This window comes from Eumetopias jubatus, unplaced genomic scaffold (assembly GCF_037043125.1).
Source record: "Eumetopias jubatus isolate StellerSeaLion01/CBP00866 unplaced genomic scaffold, mEumJub1_p1.0 scaffold_7, whole genome shotgun sequence".
Classification (NCBI taxonomy): Eukaryota; Metazoa; Chordata; class Mammalia; order Carnivora; family Otariidae; genus Eumetopias; species Eumetopias jubatus.
In genome coordinates, this window is record NW_028274813.1 from 138,679,170 (window position 1) to 138,701,712 (window position 22,543).

The window sequence follows — 22,543 nt, forward strand, 5'->3', positions numbered from 1 at the left end:
GTAGAACCAGGCTGGCTGGGGCTAGATGGAGTACCAGTCAGTACTGAATTGTCATTTGTTGGAAGTTTTATTCAGGAGAGTTCTCTTCACTATTTGCCTTTGTCTTCTGAACAGTTTGAGCAACCCTGGGTCTCCATCTAGCCTTAGTGAAAGTGTCATTTCCTTAGTGATGTGAGTATTATATGGCTCGAGTTCCTGCTTTCTTTTTAAATTCAGTTTGCCAGTCCCCATTCAACTGCGAGCTTAGTTCTCTTTCCCTTGAGTCTTTTCTTCATAATGAGTCATCAGGATCAGAATGTTTGATCCTGAAGTGATGATTCACTTTACCTGTCCAAGGGCAGTTTGATGTCTGCATAGTTTGAATCCCTTTTATCTTCATTTTTCCCCACCACCTCTAGGTGGGGCATATCTGTTCATTCACTTTTTTAATGTAATATTTCATACCTTCTAAAGATGGTATTTTTTCATATACCTACTCTGTGCCAGGCAGTATTGTAGGTACCAGGGATATAACTGAACAAAACAATAATTCTTACACTTAAGAAGTGTTCATTCTGGTGGAATATTTACATACTACTTCTTTATAAATTAGAAGCATCACGAAATGTTGGAGAAACCATCCTTTGTCTAAAAACACACAACAGGGCGCCTGGTTGGCTTAGTTGGTGGAGCATGGGACTCTAGATCTCAGCGTTTTTAAATTCGAGCCCTACATTGGGTGTAGAGATTACTTCAAAAAAATAAAATCTTTAAAAACACAAAGCAATATTCAGTGGTGCTCTTCATCTGCTTCGCTTGACTATGTAAGGAGGTAAAGAGGAAATCATGGTTCTGAGCGGTGTGTTCATTCTTTTACATTCATATGTATTTGACCACATGTATCCCTAGTCAATGCATTGTTTACTAGTACTTGAATTTTAGGAAAATAGAACACTATGTATACTCACCTATTGCTTGCTTTTTCACTCTTGATTTCCCTCATTCATCGAAAATGCTATTTGTTTCTGCTGCCATATAATATCATATGCATCTATCATGATTTTATTTACCCTGTTTTGTGAAGATACTTGTTTCATTTTATACTATTAGGAATAATGCTGTTTTGAACATCCTGTTCCCAGACACTGTCACTCTTATGCTGTAGCCTCTAATGCCCTTTAGAATAGAATTGCTGGGTAGAAAGTGCAGAAGATTAAGGCTGTCTTGTTCTTCAAAGTAGGTGTACAAACTTGCACTTAATCATATCTTTGTCAGACTTGGCATTGGCAGGATTTAAAAAATGTGCCTTTCTGCTGGATATAAAATGATGCACCTGTGTGGTATTAATTTATATTTCTCTGCTAATGAGATGGAGCATTTTGTTGTGTGTTCTCTGTCTCATTTTTAGCTAGTTTTTTAATATTTTAAAATTTATATAAAATATATATATAAATATAAATATAAAAATATATAATTTTTGCAGAAAAATTCCAGGAAATTTAGCTCCATTTGCTTTATTATCCTTGTTTTCTTCTGAACAATTTGAGAGGAAGTTAGAGACATTGTGGCCCTTTCCCCTGAATACTTAGTATGTATTTCCTAAGAATACGAATATTCACGAACATAGAGCTGCAGTATAATGATCAAAATCAGAAAATTTAGCATCAGTATGATGCTATTAATCTGCAGTCCATATTCAAATTTTGTCAATAGTCCCAATAATGTCCTTTCTAGCTCTTTTCCCCTGGTCCAGGACCAAGTAATTCTAAGATTCCTCATTGTGTTTAGGTGTTATGTCTGTTTAGTTTCCAATTCCTGAGCCTTTCTTTGTCTTGACTAACATTTTTGAGGTATACAGGCCAGTTATATAGACCGTCTCACAAAATTGGATTTGTCTATTTTCTCAGGATTAGATTGAGGTTATACATTTTCGGCAGGAAAGCCAAAGCCGAGGTGTGTCTTTAGTACCTCCGGTACAGAGAGGGTCAGGATAATCCGTTTGTTTCTGTGAAGCTGGTGATGAAAACATTTCGAGTTTGTTATAGTGATGACCACCAGGTTTCCCCACTATAAAGTTACTGCTTTTCCTTTTTACTTAATAATCAGGGAGATACTTTGATACTCTGGATATCCCATTCCTCAATAAACTCACCAGTTTTGGCATCCATTGATTTTCTAACAATTTCTTCTATATCTATTACTTGGCATTCTGTAAGGAAAGTTTTCCCTTTTCATTTATTTCAGTATTGACTGATTTTTATATTATTCAGTGTTTTTTAATCATTTTATTATGAATTTTGATTTTCCAGTTGTCCTGGGCCAGTACAGTGGAAGGCCCTTCAAACTAATTTCTGAGTTCTGATATGTTCCCATTATTCTCTGAGCACTTCCTTATTTTCTGGGGCTAATAAATGTTCCAGGCTTATCCTGTCTTTTCCCTGGAATTGGCCATTTTCCCACAGAACCCTGGTTCCTCTTGGAGAATGGTATTTTCAAACAGATGTAGGTGCTAAATGTGCTCATTGCTACTGTTGCCCCTAGCACCACTCACCAGAGCTAGAAAATTGTGGGTGTGTGGCGTGTGTGTGTTATATGTATTCCATATATGAGTTCATACCAAAACCTCTGATTCTAATCCAATACCCCTGCAGATTAAATTCTAGTATTCACTCTTTCCTTATTTGTGATGCTTTTTCCAACAGTGAGAAATCTTGCTCCCATTATCGTTAGTATATTTATTCATTTACTCAAGCCTAGAATATACAAGTAGTTTTTAGAACTAGTAAACTTATACCACTAGGAAAAGGAAAAAATATGTGTTCTACAGTTGTTGAATATAGTGTTCTATATTTCATTTAGTCCAAAGCTTTGATATTTTTGTTCAGTTATTATGTATCCTTAGTGATTTTTTTGTTTAGTTGTCAATTAGAGAAGCATATAAAATCTTTGTTTTTTTATTTTTTATTTATTTTTTATTAAAATCTCTATGATTGTGGATTTTTCTCTTCCTATAATTGTGTCAGTTTTTGCTTAATGCATTTTGAAGACCTATTATCAGGTATATATCCATTTATGGTTTTTTATGTCTTTCTCACGAATTGACCCTTTTGACTATAAAATGACGTCTTTTTCTCTGGTAGTACTTCCTGTCTTGAAGTCTATTTTCAATATAATACTATGGCTCTTTTGATGTTTGTTTGAATCATATGTTATTTTCCATTCTTACTTTCCAATTGCCTGTGTCTCTTACATATATCACATAGTTAGGAATTGCTTTTTAAGTCCAGTCTGACACGTTCTATCTTATTTATTTATTTTAAAGATTTTTATTTATTTGAGAGAGAGAGAGAACACGAGCAGGGGGAGGGGGAGGGACAGAGGGACAAGCCGACTCCCGACTCAGCAGAGAGCCTGAGATCACTACCTGAGCTGAAGTCAGATGCCTAACCAATGACACCCAGGTTCCTCTGGTTCTGTCTTTTAATTGGAGCTTTTAATCCATGCACATTTAATGTAATTATTGGTTTGGTTGTACTTGGCTTTACCATTTTGCTATTTTCTAATTGTTTTCTCTTCCTCTTTTTCTGTTTTTAAAATCAAATATGTTAATATTCTACTTGAATATCTCTCTTAATGTATTAGCTCTACATTGCATTGATTTTCAGTTGTTTAGGAATTACAATATGCATCCTTAAAACAGTCTACTTAGAGTTAATATTTTACCACTGCATATAAGATGTAAGACCTTTATAGTGATATATTTACATTTATAATCTCATCCTTTTTGCTATTGTTGTCATCTCTAATTCATCTAGGTATGTTGAAATCCTATGATGCATTGTTACTAGTTTTGCTGCTGGCTCTCCAGTTTCTGCCTACTTTTGGTCATTCTCCAATGTTTTCAAGTAGACTTTTTCTTTTACACTTTATAATTGTTTATAATTTAAAATTGCAATGAAACATTTGTTTCTGTAATTTTTATATTGTTTATAATTTTTACATTGTTTATACTTGTTATATGCAAGATTTTTAGCCCAATAAAATATAAACTACAAAGCCATTACTAGAAAGTTTTTAACTATAGTCGTGTTTATCAATCTCTTATTTTATGGTAGCATTTTTTCTCTTATTTAAGGAATCCTATAATTCCTTCAGGATAATAAAATTATCTCTTATGCAGGCATATCTCATGTTATTGTATTTTACTTTATTGTGCTTGCAGATACTGCTTATTTTAATGTAATTTTATTATGTTACGTTAATCACCATACATTACATCATTAGTTTTGGATGTAGTGTTCCATGATTCATTGTTTGGATACTGTGTTTTTACAAAATGAAGGTTTGTGCCAACCCTGTGTTGAGCAAGTCTATAGGCACAATTTTTCCAACAGCATTTGCTCATTTCATGTCTCTGGGTCGCATTTTGGTAATTTTTGCAATATTTCAAACTTTTTTCATTATTGTATTTGTTATGGTGATCTGTGATCAATGATTTGCTGAAAGCTCAGCAAGATGACTTGCTGAAAGCTCAGATGATGGTTAGCATTTTTTAGCAATAAAGTATTTTTAAATTAAGGCATATACAGTTTTTTTTAGACATAATGCTGTTGTACACTTAATGGACTGCAGTGTGGTATAAACATAATTTTTATATGCACTGAGAAACCAAAAAATTCATTTGATTTGCTTTATTGTGACACTTTATTGTGGTCTGGAACCAAACCCATATCTCTGAGGAATGCCTGAATTCTAAAAGTTTTGAAGTTTCCTTTTCACAATTGTTACTTTAATCTCGTTAGCCTTTTAGCTTTGTATTTATTTGGTGTGAGGTAGGGATCCAATTTCATTTTTCCACATAGGTAAAATATTCTCAAAAGCCATTTATTGAACATTCAGATTTCCCTCAGTACCCTACAACATTTACTATGTTGGGGACTGGATTTATTGCAGTGCCATAAATAGTTTGGGATTTTCTTGTGCTATGCTATTTATTTCATTACTTGGCCAACCCCTTCACTTGTGAACTGTATCCCATCCCCTCACCTACCTAAGAATATTACTCCAGCAAGTCTCCTTTCTCTCTCCTGCTTCAGATTTCACTCTACCTGAATGTTCCTATCAGCATATAAACATATTGGTTTTTTTCTGTCTTAAATAAACAAAACTCTTAGCCCCACCTCCCCTTTTAGCTCTGCTATACCTCTCTGCTTTCCTTCACTACAAAACCTCTTGAAGTCTACACCTCCTGTTGTTGGAGAGGAAAAACTTTTCCTCTGCCCTCTTAGATTTAGAGCCTGGGGGCCTGTGAATTAAACTGACAAAAGAAGATGAACGGGAAAAATTATTCATATACTTATGGGAGCTTACAAAAGAAGTAGCTTGATAAATGGTTAAAGTTAGGGAAAGGAAGGGGTTAGAAAAGGTCTTTGGGGAAGAGCACATGGGTTTCTAGAAGAACAAATGGGAGATCAGAAAGTTTGTGATAATGGTTGTTCATGCAGGTGGGGGTGGTTTTTCCATTTCTGTGGCCATAAGATTTCCCTGGAGAGAGAATTTATGGTAGATATTCTCTAGGTCTCCTTCCTGCTAATAAAAGCCCACCCCCATCCACTCCCCCCCCGCCAAGAGGGAATTTATGGCAGCCTTCTTTCCTAGAAGTTTCTTTTAGTCAGATAAGCGAAGCTCCAAGAAGGCTTCTTTCTGTATCTGTTGAATCCCAAATGCCTTTAGCTTAAAATAATCTTCATACCAACTGGGGTTTTGAATGGGTCCCTGTATTGTCTCCAATTCCCGTCTCCCCATCTTTCTTGAATCCTATTCAATCATCCCACTGTTCCACAATATCTTTTGTCAAAGGTACCAAATACCTCCACATTGTTAGATCTGATGGTTGCCCTCAATACTCATCTTCCATTCCAGCTGCATCTGACCCCGTCCCAATCCTCAACACACATCATTCACCTGGTTTTCCGGAAGCTAGCTCTTTTCCTTCTTTCTCACCGGTAACTTCTCAGACTCATTTGCGCTCACTCTCATCCCCCTTCTTTTTATTGCGCTGTCCAGTCTTCCTGACATTTTAATTCTCTTTTCGTAGTCACTCCATGGTATCATATATTGATACCATATAAAGCCTGATGATTCCCAAATTTTTATTTCCTGACCTGATTTAATTAATAAATTCAAGTGTCTTCATCCACAACAATGTCTGATTGGCATTTCAAACTTACATGTTGCCATGGTTTGAACGTTTGTGTATGCCCCACCCCTCCTGCCCCAAATTCATGTTGAAATGCTAAGCCCCAATGTAATGGTATTAGGAGGTGAGGCCTTTGAGAGGTGATTAGGTCATGAGAGTGGAGCCCTCATGAATGGGAACTGTGCTCTTATAAAACAGACCGTACAGGGCTCCCTAGCCCCTTCCACCCTGTGAGGATACAATGAGAAGCCTGGGATCCAGAAGAAGCACCTGACCATGCTGGCACCCTGATCTTGGACTTCTAGCCAAGAGAAATGTGAGAAGTAAATTTCTGTTGTTTGTAAGCCATCCAGTCTGTGAGTGGACTAAGACATGTGTCTGAAACTGAACTCTTGATTTTTTTTCCCCTCCCTCCTTCTAGTTGATGGGCCAAAGTTTTTCTTTCCCTTATACCTTACATCTTTTACCATAAACAAATCTTTTTTTTTTTTAAGATTTTATTTATTTATTTGACAGAGAGATAGCACAAGCAGGGGGACAGCAGAGGGAGAGGGAGAAGCAGGATCCCTGCTGAGCAGGGAGCCCGATGCGGGGCTCGATCCCAGGACCCTGGGATCATGACCTGAGCCAAAGGCAGATGCTCAACCAACTGAGCCACCCAGGCGCCCCACCAGGAACAAACTCTGTTGGTTATACCTACTCAATGTATCCAGAATCTTGGCTATTTCTTACAACTGCAACATTAGCCCTCTGACCCAAGCCGCTATCATCTCTCCTTGGATTACTTCCTTAGCTTTCTGTGTTCCCTGCTCCCCTCCTGTTTTCACTCCCCGCCCCCCCCGCCCCCCAGGCCCCATCATCTATGCTTAACAGGCAGAGTGGTTCCTCCTTATCACTCACAGTAAATGCTAAAATCCGTATGACCATCCAGGCCTTTTATCAAATGTCAGCAGACTATAGCCAGAGGCCAAATGTGGTCAGCTATTTTAAATAAAGTTTTATTGTAACACAGTCACACTCATGTTACATATCCTCTATGGCTGCTTTCACACCACAACAGCAGTGTGACCAGAGGCCCTATGGCCAGCAAAGCCTAAAACATTTATTACCTGGCCCTTTACAGAAAATGTTTGGTACCCTACATGACCTGCCCTCTGCTACCTTGCTCACTTCCCTTCTGCTCCAGGGACTTGTCTCGGCCTTCTTGGTGTTTTTAGATTTGTTAGGCAAGCTTCTACCTCAGGGAACACTACCTGTTGCTGTTTCATCTGCTTAACAATTCCCTTCTCTCAAGTATTCACCGCTTTACCTCCTTCAAGTCTGCTCAAAGGTTACCTTCTTCAGTGAAGCCTTTCCTTACCACTCTCATATTGTAATCCTCCCTGCCATCCCCCTGAGGTTCCTGGCTTTCTTTTCAAAGTATTCATCTTTTAATTGTCTACATCGTTGATTTTTCTGTTTTTTCTCTTCCTCCACCAGAATGCATTCTCCGGGAAGGCGTGGATTTTTCTCCCATTCATCATTCTGTTCACTGCCATATTTCGAGCATCAAGAACATTACGTGACGGGAGGTAGGCACTCAATACATATTTGTTGGTGAATTCCCTATTTTTTCCCTGTTCATTTATTCATGTATTCATCTTCCACGTATTTACGGAGTAATTACACCGTGCTGGCCCCAGTTGTAAGCACGGGTAAAGGGCAACACGGGGCCCCTGCGCTCAGGCATTCCGGATCACTCATGGGCATGCTGGAACCAGCTGGTATCAGTGCTCAAGAGCTGAGTGATACTGTTTCAGGTAAATTTTTCCGTTGTTAAGGAGCATTATACACTAAACTGTATAACTTCACAACGAAGCCATATGAAAAACAGAAATAATGACTACTCCACACTCACTACTTCCTAACTCCTTGACTACATTTTATTGTTCCTTTGCTCCTGAGGTTAGTCCCATCTACTGCAGCAAGGCGGCGGGCAGCACATCCACGGGAAAGTCCAGCACAGCGCTGAGCCCTCCGCGCGGACTCGCGGGCGCAGGATTACGGCGCCCCCGTGTGCATCTGCCCGCAGGAGGCCGCTTAGCCGCGACACTGAGTGCGCCCCGCCACAGGCCACCATCCCACCCGCTCGGGACAGGGGTTCCCTCCGAATGCACGTACAGGGGTCTCCAGGTGTGGAGGAGGGGGTGCTCAGGGGCCCCCCTGGACGGCTTGGCCAGCTTCGGCCACTCTGGATGGGGGAAAGCCTTTACTGTGGAAGGGAGGAGGATCGATCACTCGGGCCTCCATTTGCCGAGCCTGTGCCGAGCCGAGACGCGGGGATCGGCTGGGAAGGCCTGGGCACGCGGAGCCCGGTGGGAAGCGCGGGGCGGCCCGCTGGGGTCGCGGGCTGGCATACCGGTGGGCGCTGCGAGCTCGAGGGGCTCCCGCGGGCGGCCAGAGGCGGCCGGGCGGGGAGGGGGGAGGAAGGGCGGACGGGAGGGCGTGGTGGCGGAGTCCGGGTGCAAGTCTCAGGTGCGTGTCCCAGGTGCGCGCACGCGGCCCCAGGGGGAAGGGCTGGCCGTGCTCCCCAGAGCCTCGGAAGTTCGGTGGCCGAAGCTGCAGTGGGGGCCCCAAGCGTGTTGACAAATGCCCGCGACTTGGAGAGCTCCTCTGTACCGGCCTGTGAGACTGAAGGGGCTCTGGGGATCGTGCACATAGATGGGCATTCTCTCGCCCGGAAAAAATTACTGATGCAGTGGTTTTAAAAAAGGGATCTGGAGTAGTCAGATTTTCCCTTTTTAAAAAAAAATGGATAATTTTAGAGCGTAAGAAGTCTCAGAAATTATCCCTGCGGAGCAGGGTTGGGCTCGTTTTATGGCTAAGAGTCACACCGAGATTGCATGTAGACCTGGGAGTAGAGCCCTGGTCTTCTGTCCCAAGTCCAGGATTTTCCTCCTTATCTCAAGGGATACTGCCATTGCATGTTTTATCCACCCCCCCGTTGTTGAATTCGTAAGTTTTTAATCCATGTGTGTTTTATTTTGTAGGAAGAAGAAATTGACTAAATGAAAAACATGAAGTCAAATAGAATTAGAATCCCACTTGCTATTATTTCAAGTCAGGGACGTAAAAGTATACCAGTGCTGTCTTTCCCCAGTGATATCCTGGGTTTTATTACTGGAAACACCCCATTTTTCTAATACTCATTATGTCCGGTGGGAAATCTCCTGTGAAGAAAAAAGCTCGTAGAAGTTTATCAATCAGTAAAACTAAAAAAAACGAGTGTAACTCTATTATTTCGTTTTTTAACAATGTCCCACCTGCTAAACTTGCGTGCCCCATTTGTAGTAAAATGGTGCCGAGATACGACTTAAACCGGCATCTTGATGAAAAGTGTGCTAACAATGACATCGCCCCAGTTGATCTGAGTCATGTTGGCTTAGAGAATTCAAATGGGTCTCCAGTAAATTTAACCAATACTGTCTTAGAAAATGTAACACCAGAAAAGTTGTCACCATCACAGACAAGTTTAACCCCTGACCAAAGTGATTCAGCAAAAGTGGGCATAAAACAGACCAGCCCCTACTTTAAAAATAATAATGACTTGGCGTGCAAAAGTCCAGATAAGCTGAGACATCATAATGTGAAAGTCATTACTTTGGGAAGCCTATCATCTAAATTGTCCAGAAGATACATAGAGGCTAAAAGATCAATAGGTAAGAAGAATGAAGAATTTGCCAGTAAGAGTCCACAGAGTCCCTCAACCACAGTGGTTAGGAGCCCAGTTGATAAGTGTTCAGAGACTGAGGACAAGGATCAAATTTTGGAGAACAGTTCTCAAAAGGAAAATGTGTTTACCTGTGACTCTCTGAAGGAACAGAGAACTTCTGAACATACTGTAGAAGGCACTAAAGTACTGGAAGCTGAAAGCCAAAAGGCTACCCAGGAATGTGGGAGATCACCCCTCACCCCTGCCTTCTCAGATAACGCTTCTGTGTTACTTTCACCAAATTTAACGCTGGGGGATCCATTGAGATCTGCTTCAGAGGACAGTCTTGAGTGGGAGACTATCACAGGAATAGATGGTAAAGATGTTGAAAAATGTGAGGCAGGTAGTTGTGAAGAAGTAAAAATGACTGTTGCTTCAGATGCTAAAACACAGTTGTCAGATTGGGAGGCAAAATCTCATAGTTCTACACATGATGATTCTAAGGGTTGTAACATCCAGGACCTTCTGGAAGGTGACAGTGACTTAAAGAATGAAATCACTTGCAGAATTCCTTCGGAGCAGGGGTCAAGCTGTGATGTTCCTGATAAAACAATTACAGTACCACCAAGTCATCCTTACTACCTTCAGAGTTTCCTGGTGGTGCTGAAAGCTGTATTTGAGAACGAAGAGGATCGGATGCTCTTCGATGAACATGAACAGGAAATTGTAACTAAATTTTATCAGTTATCAGGTATCAACCTTATGTGCTTCCAAGTTTTTGTTTTCCATTTGCTGTCCTGATATGGCCGGTAATCTAATGACCACAAGGAGTCAGTGTGGTTCTGTGAGTCCTCCAGGAATACTCAAGGAAATCAGCCAGCTACAAGGTTTGAGAAGAATATGCTTGAAAAAGAGACAGGATTTTGTGTCTGGTAACGTCTGCTTCTGCGGCATCATCTCCTTACAAGGCGTACTTTGGTTTTAATGGAAGCAGCTGTTTTTCCTTTATATGTATATTTGATGGTTGTAAAACAGCCTTTTCCAGGATAAAAAAGAAAAAAAAGTGATTTAGAAAAGGGTACTTTGCATTCTGAGCATGTAATCAAGCTTAACTTAGGTTGTTCTATTGTTTTCACACACCATTTTCTCAAAAATGAGGTAAAATACAAGAAAGAACAAACCAAGGTATCTTAAGGCATGTTTTTTTCCTCCAATAATATTTTAGGTTTCTGGGCCCTGCTTTTAAGGTCAGGGTGTGGAGGAATTGGAAACTTTCAGGCTAAATTGGTGCATTTAAAAATAGTGGTCTATGCTCAGTTCCTTGGGAGCCGGTGGTGGCTCTATGCTGACAGTGTAGATTTGGAGCAGAAGCCGCCCTTGTTGCACTGCTAATCCAACGGGCCGTGATGGCTTTATGGAACCAAGTTCCCCCTGAGGTAGGAAAAGCTTACTTGGGGGCTACGCTGATCTCTCATAGTTTGCAGTCAGGTCTGACTCTTGAGTTTAAAAAAATATCTTAAATATTACCAGTAATGTTCAAGAGGAGGGTTTTTGTTTTAAGTAAACACAGTGGAATTACAGTCTTTGTATTACTTTTTAACATGTGAGTGATACTTCTCTGGGCAGTGTTGCATAAATTATCCACACAGCCTCCATCTCCACTTGTGCTGTCCTCACCAGAACATGGACATAAATGATACCACATTGACTCTTACTACAGAAGTCACAGATCTTTGGTTGGGTGCTGCTTGCGTTCATGTGAGCATTCGAGTAGTCATGGCTCTGTGCTTCTGTGTAATTGAGAAGTATGAATGGTTCACTTAGTGCAAGTTCTGTAGATTCTTGTGTATGGCTCCCCACAGATATCATTTGCAATGTCTCTGTGTGAAAATAAGTGCTAATCGAGTTGGCCTCTTTAAAGAGAAAAGGGGAAAAAAGTTGAAGATTTAAGAAGTATAATTACAGCATTTTAGAGTTGGCAGAAATTTAAAGATAATCCAGATAACAGGAAAACTGTGATTAGGTTAATTAAATAACTTTACCAAGATCACTGAGTTAGGGATGGCTGCCTTACCAAAGCTATACATATTTTGAAAAATCTTTTCAGATTATTTTCAGCCAACAATAGAATCATGCATATTAAACTGAAAGCAGAGAACAAAATAACTAGAATTCTGGGTAGGGCTTCTCTAAGGGAGGAAAAACGGTGGTGGCTGGAAAATGGGAATCCTGGTTCTTCGAAATTTTGAAATGGCCAATAACCACTACCAGTATTGGAACTTTTTAGTGGTTAATCCACCAATAATCGAATACCTCATCTTGTTTAATCTTTTCACGAACTTTGGGAAGATGGTATTATTGCCCCAGCCCCCCCTTTTTTTTAACAGAAGAGAAAATGGAGTCTCAGTGAGGTTCATAGACTTGGTAGAGTTCAGAAGTGGTAGAGCTGGCCCAGGGCTTCCCACCCTGGATGCTCTTCCTGTCCTGTGGTGACAGGCACACAGGGCAAGGAGATGTCTCCATGGGGACCTCTATCTGAAATAATATTTTCCAAAGGAAGAGAAAGATTTTCTTGGAAGATCATTTGAGTAAGCATTGAGTCTATTTATTTACTTTTTTAAGATGTATTTTATGTATATATAGAGAGAGCACAAGTGTGCGTGTTGAGGAGGGGAGAGGCAGAGGGAGAGACTCAAGCACACCCTCCGTGGAGCCCCATGCGGGTCTTGGTCTCATGACCCATGAAATCATGACCTGAGCCAAAACCAAGAGTCAGATGCTTAACCGACTGAACCACCCAGGTGCCTCAGCATAAGTGTATTTTTAATAGAATATATTTTACTTTTAAACTCAGTTTTTAAAACGTGAATATTGGTTGTGTTGAGAAGAGATATTTTTCACTATTTTTCTTAACTTTATTGCAGCTAGTGGTCAGAAGTTGTATGTAAGACTTTTTCAACGTAAATTCGGCTGGATTAAGATGAATAAATTGGAATACGAAGAGATTGCCTCTGACCTAACACCTGTGATTGGAGAATTGCAGCAAACAGGCTTTCTGCAGACAGGTATGATTAGTCAAAGGAAATGTAAAATGAAAATAGGACATGAAGAACTAAGATCCTGCAGAACAGTGGTGATAACTAGTATGGTGTCATCTCCCAGTTGGTGCCTGGTAAATAGTAATTGTTTTTGTTTTTGTTTTTGTTGAGTTTTTAACCTTAGGACAACTCATTATTCATGTTAAAGCCATTCTTAGCCTGGATGAAGACTACTATTGTTTTCTTGACTCATGTTTAGGACGATAAAGTCCCCTCTGGATAGCTATGTGGCCATGGGCTGCCAGAGAAAACTCTTTCTCAGCTCTCACCTTCCAGCAGGAATCTGACTTGTTCAGACACCTCATCTTTGTGATAGAATAAAGCTCATTTGCTTGCAGCTAATATTGCCTCTTCAAGCTTCGTCCACCCCCTCCTGCACACACATAGAGCTCTTAGAGTTTTGAAGTTCATTGAGTTAAGCTGAGGAGACTTAGGTAGCCTTGCTGGTCTTGTCAGTGGCATTCCTTAAGCACCTACCCATACTGAATGCAGTATTGTACTGGAAATGTAAGTGGAGGGAGAATGGGAGTCTTGGGTAATTGCTGACAGTTTATTATTTATTTATTTATTTTAATTGCTGACAGTTTAGACTGAAATAAGCAAATCAGGCGAAAGCCAGGTGGTGTCTGTGTGGAAGTTTGTCGAGGAGAGCAGTTAGTAAGGTGAGGTTAGGTGAGGTGGTGGGGTTGGGGGCAAAGGCAGAGAGGCGCCATGAAGAAGCTCGGATGTGAGGGACTAGGCAGCGGGACACAGGGCCCTGCTTGGAGCACTGCTTCCCACATGTCAGTGCCCTAAGGGTCGCCTGGGAGCTTCTGTCCTCACCTGACTTGGAGCATTTAATGCAGATTCATAAATTCACAAGTTTGACGGGTATCCCAGGTGAGCCTTGACTTACTTTTAAATGACCTTTAAGCAACAAAACCAGAACCCCAGTGGCTCATTGTTGCACTCAATCAAGTCCAAGTCCTGCCGTTGATCTGCACGAGCCCATGGGCCCGGGCTCTCTGCCCTTTCTGCTCGCTCCACCAGGGCCGCAGAGCCCTTGGTGTTCCTCAGCGTGCTCGGTGCACTCCCCTCTCGGAGCCTCGTACTTGCTGCCCCACGCTCCCTGGCTCCCCGCACGTGCTCCCTCATTTCATCTCACTCTGCTCTGTGTCAGCTCATCAGAGATTTGTCTGACTGCCGTGGGTACATACCCAGCCCTCCCGCCACGTTCGCTTTGCCTTCGTCAGTTTTGTCTTTCTTTATAATAGTTACTAGCACATGACACATAGACTTGCTTATTATGCAGGGAGGTGAGCTCCTTGTGGGTCAGGACTTGGTTTGTTCGTTGTAGTGTGCCCAAGGCCATCGAACATTACTTGGCATGCAGTGTGCACCCAGTAAGTAGTTACCAAATGGAGGAAAAAGACACTGCCCTAAGTTGTAAATGTCTTGAAGGCAGACACCAGCCAGGTCTGACTCAGTTGAATCCCGGGTCTAGCATGGTATCTGGCTCCCATAACAGCAGACATGTCGATGTATGCTGAGTGAGTGAACCCACGAAAGGGTGTCCAGCCGGAGCCTGTGGGGAGGGAGGAGAGCTGATGGTCAAGTTTACTCTCTGACCTGTTTGGGAGAGATCGGGTTGGAGGCCTTGTAATCAGAGAGCAAATACACCAGTGAGTTTTTTAGGAGGATGTCCAAAACATAGTAGCTATCCGTATGTGTCTATTTTATTCAGACTTTCCTTTACTTTTTAGTGAGAAATTCTATTTTTTAACTTTTATGAGATACCTGTTTTCCATATTCTGTAATAATTGGTTTGGCAAACTAATCACAATTTCTTTTTAAGGGGGGGTGGGGCAGTGGGAGAGGGGGAGAGAGAATCTTAAGCAGGCTCCATGCTCAATGCAGAGCCTGATGTGGGGCTCAGTCTCACAACCCTGAGATCATGACCAGAGCCAGAAATCAAGAGTAGGATGCTTAACCAATGGAGCCACCCAGGTGCCTCTACTAATTACAATTTTGCAGTAGAATTTCGTTATATTTGCATCTAACTAAGCTTCATTCTTCCTAAATAGAGCTAGAAAATAGTAAAATCTTTGCAACTATGTTTAACGTTTAACGTTTTTTGTTTTTTTTTTTTTTTTTAAATCCATTTCAGAGTCTGAGTTGCAAGAACTCTCTGAAGTGCTTGAACTGCTTTCTGCTCCTGAACTAAAAACCCTGGCGAAGACCTTCCACTTGGCGAATCCCAACGGACAGAAACAGCGGCTGGTGGACACCTTTCTCAAATTGGCCAAACAGCCTTCAGTTTGCACATGGGGCAAGAATCAGCCTGGAATTGGTGCAGTGATTTTAAAAAGGTTTTGTTGGATATTGTTACAGTAAAAACATTTAAAATGTTGATATTGCAGATTAATTTATGATATTGTAAATAAAGCTGTTATAAACATCAGGGTACATGTATACCTTCGAATTAGTATTTTTGTATTCTTTGGGTAAATACCTTGTAGTGCAATTGCTGGCTAACAGGGTAGCTCTATTTTTAACTTTTTGAGGAACCTCCATACTGTTTTCCAGAGTGGCTGCACCACTTTGCATTCCCACCAACAGTGTGAGAGGGTTCCCCTTTCTCCACATCCTTGTGAACACCTGTTGCTTCTTGTGTTTTTGATTTTAGTCATTCTGACAGGTGTGAGGTGGTATCTCATTGTAGTTTTGATTTGTATTTCCCTGATGATGAGTATCTTTTCCTGATGAGTCTGTTGGCCATTTGGATGTCTTCTTTGGAGAAATGTCTGTTCATGTCTTCTGCCCATTTTTTAAATTGGATTATTTGTTTTTTGGGTATTGAGTTTTGTAAGTTCTTTATATATTTTGGATACTAACCCCTTATTGGATATGTTATTTGCAAATATCTTCTCCCATCCCATAGGTTGTCTTTTAGTTTTGTTGATTATTTCCTTCACTGTGCAGAAACTTTTTATTTTGATGTAGTCCTAATAGTTTATTTTTGCTTTTGTTTCCTTGCCTTAGGAGACATATCTAGTAAGAAGTTGCTACAGTTGCTGTCAAAGAGGTTACTGCCTGTGCGCTTCTCTAGGATTTTTATGGTTTTCTGACTCACATTTAGGTCTTGAATCCATTTTTTTTTTTAAGAATTTATTTATTTATTTGACAGAGAGAGACAAAACGAGAGAGAGAACACAAGCAGGGGGAGTGGGAGAGGAAGAAGCAGGCTTCCCGCTGAGCAGGGAGCCTGATGCGGGGCTCGATCCCAGGGTCCTGGGATCATGACCTGAGCCAAAGGCAGACGCTTAACGACTGAGCCACTCAGGCGCCCCTAGGTCTTGAATCCATTTTGAATTTATTTTTGTGTGTGGTGTAAGGAAGTGGTCCAGTTTCATTCTTCTGCATGTTGCTGTCCAGTTTTCCTAACATCATTTGTTGAAGAGACTTTTTCCCGTTGGATATTCTTTCCTGCTTTATTGAAGATCAATTGACCATATAATTATGGGTTCATTTCTGGAATTTCTGTTCTGTTCCATTGATCTGTGTGTCTATTTTTGTGCCAGCACCATACAATTTTGATGACTGCAGCTCTGTGGGAGCCTGGCTGGCTCAGTTGGTAGAGCATGGGACTCTTGATCTTGGGGTTGTGAGTTCGAGCCCCATGTTGGGTGTAGAGATAACTGATTACTACAGCTTTGTAATACAACTTGAAGCCTGGAATTGTGCCTTGGCTATTTTGGGTCTTCTGTGGTTCCATACAAATTTTGGGCTTGTTTGTTCTAGTTCTGTGAAAAATGCTATTAGTATTTTGACAGGGATTGCATTAAATGTGCAGATTGCTTTGGGTAGTATAGACATTTTAACAATATTTGTTCTTCCATTCCATGAGGATGGAATGTCTTTCCATTTCTTTGTGTCATCTTCCTTTTATCAGCGTTTTAAGTTTTTAGAGTACAGGTCTTTCACCTCTTTGGTTAGGTTTATTTCTAGGTATCTTACTATTTTTGGTGCAATTGTAAATGAGATTGTTTTCTTAATTTATCTTTCTGTTGCTTCATTATTGGTATATAGAAATGCAACAGATTTCTGTACCTTGATTTTGTATCCTGCATTCTAAGTCCTTTCTTTCTTTATTTCATTTTATTTATTTTTTTTAAAGATTTTAATTTATTTGACACAGAGAGACAACGAGAGAGGGAACACAAGCAGGGGGAGTGGGAGAGGGAGAAGCAGGGTTCCTGCCGAGCAGGGAGCCCGATGTGGGGCTTGATCCAGCTAGGACGCTGGGATCATGACCTGAGCTGAAGGCAGATGCTTAACGACTGAGCCACCCAGGCGCCCCGTCTAAGTCCTTTCTTTAATTGTATTTAAGTATTTTATGTTATCCTTATATAACATTTTATAAGTAAGTGAACATTAAAATTAGCAACCCTCTCTCAGCATAAGCACTAAGCATAGAACAGAAATAAAAGAAATAAGGTTAACTTTTTTTTTTTATCCCTGACTTTGGACTTGTAGGAACATAAGATTCTCAAGGCTATTTTAGTTGTGCTAAAATCACTTCCCTTCAAGATTGTACTTTATTTCTTCATTTTGTTGTAGATCCCAGCAATGGAACCCAAGTCTCTGACAGCCCCACAGGAGGGCAGTGCATTGTTACCGTGCTCTGTGTTATCAGGAAGAAACAGAAAAAGGCACATTATTTATACTTTCTTAATCCCAGTAGATGGTCATTGTTCATTTTACCATGTTTAATAGTTCCTTCTGAACTCAGAGACTTCGCCACCTGGGGCATCCCTGGGGCTCTGAATGGAGATAGAGGAAGTAGACACTTTGTATCAGTCTTTGTACATGAGTGGTTCTCAATTCATTAGTGGTGTGATAGGAATCTCACCCCTGTCCCCTCATGTATCTGATAGTGGCACTAATTTCTACAGCAGTCTAGAGATGCAGCACTGCTTTTGGGTTAATAGCTTCTGGGATGGATAGGAAAGAGAGGTCTTCCACTAGGCCAGTGGTTCTCAACTGGGGGGGACTTTGCACTCCAGGGAACATGGCATCTTTGATTGTCATGATGAAGAGGGAGGTGGGTACTACTGGCATTTAGCGAGTAGAGGCCAGTGATGCTGCTGAATACCCTGTAATGCACAGGACAGCACCCCCCTCCCCCACAAAGAATTATCCTGCCCAGATGTCAATAGTGCCAAGTTTGAGAAACCCTGTTCTAGATGGTATCCAAGCTGTAAGAGCCAGAGGGCCCATGTGGCCCTGAATTTAATTCAGACCTCCAGGCCTACCTTGAAGGCATCCAGAATCAAACTGAATTTACTCTGAGGTTACCCTGGAGTGGAGATGTTTCTGGACCACATTGCACATCACAGAACAGCACCAAATCTTGGTACCATTTCTTGGTTCACAAAATCATGCTACCTAATCAACAGCTTTTGATAATGACATTTTGTTTTATTTTATATTTTCCAAAAAAATTTTTATTACATAATCTCTGTGTCCAACATGGGACTCAGACTCACAACCCCAAGATCAAGAGTTACATGCTCCACCGTTGACTGAGCCAGCCAGGCACCCAAATAATGACATTTAAAATAAAGAACTATTATTTAATCTGGATGTCACTTGTCAAGAGGTGAGAATGGCTAATGTCAAATAGGTAATACTTTTGGGAGTTTTCCTGGTATTTTACACATTCATGACCAGTGTAAATCTGTGTTGCTCTTTTATGAGCTAAACCATGTGTGAAACCATTTGGAGATAGAATTTCATTTAATCTTCACCATGTCCCTAGGTGGGCTCTGAGCCCCAGAGAGGTTAAGCTAGGCTCCAGGGTCACAACAACTGGAAGTGGTAGATTTACTTTAGGCTTAGAATAATGAATGCCACTTATCTTTATTTTTTTCTGAAAACAATTTGTAAAATCTAACATCCAAATGCTTCTTTAAAAAAACCCGAAAGTTATTTCTATACTGTATATTTTTCAGAGCTAAAGTCTTGGCGGGACAGTCACTGCGAGTCTGTAAAGGTCCCCGAGCTGTTTTCTCTCGGGTCTTGCTGCTGTTTACATTGACGGACTCGCTGGAAGATGAGGAAGCCGCCTGTGGTGGTCAGGGGCAGCTTTTTCCTGTGCTGTTGGTCAGTCTTGGCCGGATGGAGTTTCCTAGATACACCATCAATCGGAAGACCCAAATCTTCCAAGACCGAGACGATCTCATTAGGTAAGATCATATTAGCTCGTAATAACTGTGTCACTTTACATGTACGTAAAAGGTTTCATTATTATTACTTGCTAGTTACAGTAGAAACCTAAGTCCATAGCCAAAGCAGTTTTTGAAATTTTTTGTTTTTTGTTGTCTTTCTGCCTTACTTGTATACGTTTTTGAGACTATAAGGAGAATGTAGAAATGTGCTTAGATTAAGGTTGCCAAAACCAATGAGTTTTGAGTTAGAACTACAAAAATTTTCCCTGGCTCATATTCCCAAATAGCTTTAGCAGGAAACATTTTGTAAATACAGACATTTGAACAAACCTGCCTTGTGACTATGTTGTTGGCACGAACAAGACTGAGGATGAATGTTTTCCTAACAATAGCACTTCAGATAAAGCTAATACTAATTTGTGTGTGTATACTCGAATCATGCACATGCTTGATTAGAGATTGTCACCAATCTGTTTTGGTATATGGACTCAGTTAATGTTTGGTTTGACTGGCAAAAGTAGGTTTTGGTAAAGAATGGTTTGGTCTTAGAGGAAAAAAATACTTGGATTTCTTTTAAAAACCCATCATTTATAAGAGATTAATTCAGATTCCTAAAATGGCACTTTTGATTCTTGACTTAAAGTTTATGACTCAAATGTAACTGAAATTGGTTCTGATATTTGATTTTAGGAGAGTCATTTATGTTTGTCTAATGTGTGCTTTAAAAAATAACATTGAAATTATTGAATCAAAGCAGCGTTGATATAAATGGACTCCAGCCCAGTTTGCTTAGCTCTCAGGAAGCTCACGGTCTTATTTGTGTCTGATTGGAATAAATTCTAATAATAAGAATATGTCCTTACTCTGTTTTGAGTTGTCTCATATCTTTTTACCTTTTCATTGTTAGTGACTTTATGCTGTTCTCCTTCGTGAGACTGTGTACCCTGAAGCCAAGTTCCAATCTCTCTACTAATGAACCGTGAAACCACCCCTGGGCCTCAGTTTCCTCATCCATAAGGGGGAGAATAATAGTATATTCCTCCAGATCTGTGTTAATACATGTAAAGTGCTTAGAGCCTGGCCCCTGGGGATGGCTTAGTATGTCTTAGTTAGCATTATAATTGTCCTGATTACTGGCATATCTAGGGGAGATTACTTTTTAGTTCTGTGATTGACAAAACCATGGTTGACAGGTTCAAAAGTGGGGAGCTAGGAGAAAAAAATAAACCATGCCAGATTCCTTTGAGAAAGTAGGTATCCTGTAAATAATAAGTAAAACTCCTTTTACCCAAAGGGCCTTAACGTGTAAATGAAATTGGATTTAACTGACTTCAGGAATGGTAATTATATGATACCTGGTAATACGATACCTGGTCTGAGAACTCTTATTGGCCACGATGGTACTTGAAATAATTTATCCTGTTTTTTCTTTTTCCTCATTTATTCAATATACATGAGTTGAGTGCTGGGAACCTATTATGTGCCTAGGTGGTGGGGTTGCAGCAAGAACAGAGAGGGTCTTTGCCACCATAGGTTTATGTTTTCTGGGGGAGATAGAAAATAAGACAGAAGAATTGTAGCGTGTATGATTGAGGGGCAGGCTGGGCAAGTTCCACTTTGTAGAGAGTGTCCCCGGAGAGGTGATGTTTGGATTCTGAGGATTGAGGGGGAGCTAGCCATGCAGGGTGTGTGCCTCTGGGCCACGTAGGGAGCACGTGCTCTGGGCCCTGAGGCAGGAGCGAGCTTGCTGAGGTGGAGAAACTCAGAAGACCTGTGTGGCCACAGCCTCAGAGGCAGTAGTTGGACAGGAATGCAGGGCCAGGGATGCTCAGCCTCAGAAGGCCCGTGAGTGGACTCAGTGGTGTTCTCTGAGCAATGGGCAGCCAATGAAGAGGTTTAGGCAGGCCAGTGATCTGTTTCACATTTTCCAAAAGCATCCCGTGGAATAGGGGGTGAAAGGAAGCAAGGGAGGCCACAAGAAGGCTGACTTAACTTTGGTGGCCCAGGCGAAGGTCTTGACTGGCTGGTGGCAGCGGCGAGGTGAATATGTACGAGATATTTTGGAAGGAGGAGCGACAAGCCTTGATTATGATTCTGACTAGATACAGCGGGAGAGGGACAGGCGTGAGTCATAGGTGGCTCTGGGGTTCTGACTGGGCTGGTGGTACCATCCGTGAGCCGGGGGATCAGGAGAGGGATGGCGGGAGGGGCGCGGGCGCTGGGTGGGGATCGCCGTCTGGGGTGCCCCCTAGCCGTTCAGGTCTGGCACCGGACCTGCTGGCAGGAGCTCAGGGAGGAGCTCCAGCCTGGAGAGACGCCACCGGCACGTGGACGGTGTTGGAAGCCCTGGAACTGGAGAGACCCGAGGGGGAGGAGGCGGACTGAGCTGTGGCAGCCAGCGTTCAGAGGTCAGGGAGAGAACAGGAACATGGAAGCCATCCATAGGAGAGTGGCTCAGGGAGGGGTGGTCGCGGTCCGCTGTCACTCGGAGGCTGAGTACATGTGCGGCCGGAAGCAGACCGGTTGGATTTAGTGAGAGGTGCGCAGTTGGTGGCCTGCGCTAAGAGCCGCTCCAGGGAAACTGGTGGAGGGTGCCGGTGAGGACAGTAGGCGTTCTGGGGGGACGGGGAGTCAGAGGTCGGCCCTGAGTGAGCTGCTGCCGCAGGGCAGCGTGAGGCAGGCAGTTTTGTTCTGCTGTGTGAGCGGGCGGCCGCGCCCTGACAGGCGGCGGGAGAGGAGGGCCTGACCGGAAGGGAAGCGGGGACAGCCAGAGGAGGGCGAGCCGTGGGGACACCGGAGGGCCGGCGGTCCGGAGCACCGGCGGGAGGCTGCCGTGATGGGAAGCCGAGAGGGCCCCTCGCATGGCCTCTGTCCGTGCGGGCGAGGTCTGATGGGGAAGCTTGCCCCGGGGGAGGGGGAGGGTGCGGCGGGCCCCCCCCCCCCCGCAGGGTGGGCAGGCGGACAGGCTCCCCGGGGGAGCAGGGCTGGCCTGAGGCGTGGAAGCCCACCAGCCTGGCCCTGGCGTTTTCCTCAGCTCGGTTCAGGGAGCTGGGTGCGGGCTCAGAGGAGGTGGTCGGCGTGGTCGGCGTGGACGCCGTGACGAGCGCGGGCCCGACGTCCAGTGCGATTTCACCTCCGGGGAGGGCACGGAGGCCTGCCGGACAGGAGGCGCGATGGCTGGAGAAGGGGGTCCCCGGGGGCTGTCGGTGGAGTTGGAGAATTGTTGCCGTCAGTAAGTGAGCCGGGAGGATTGGCGGCGGCCCTCAGTGAATGAAATGCCCAGAGTGAAGATTTTGAGGGTGATGTAGTGCCTCGGAGACAGCGGTTCTGAGCGGCCGTGGGCATGTGGGTAGCAGAAGGGAGGTGG

General features: G+C 42.5%; 1 protein-coding gene across 2 annotated transcripts in view; it reads left to right on the forward strand.

The window, feature by feature from the left end:
- The first annotated feature begins 8,515 nt into the window (after window positions 1-8,515).
- The window catches only part of FAN1 (FANCD2 and FANCI associated nuclease 1), a 29,352-nt gene continuing 15,324 nt past the window's right edge, over window positions 8,516-22,543 (forward strand). Inside the window, exons 1-5 of one of the 2 annotated variants that reach the window (XM_028122770.1) lie at window positions 8,516-8,578; window positions 9,208-10,620; window positions 12,794-12,934; window positions 15,114-15,315; window positions 18,961-19,194. In XM_028122770.1, the coding sequence (XP_027978571.1) occupies window positions 9,369-10,620; window positions 12,794-12,934; window positions 15,114-15,315; window positions 18,961-19,194 (1,829 nt within the window). In that variant the 5' untranslated portion in view covers window positions 8,516-8,578; window positions 9,208-9,368. Of the gene's footprint in view, window positions 8,579-8,653; window positions 8,693-9,207; window positions 10,621-12,793; window positions 12,935-15,113; window positions 15,316-18,960; window positions 19,195-22,543 lie in introns of those variants that run through there. The other variant, XM_028122771.1, reaches the window with a different exon arrangement.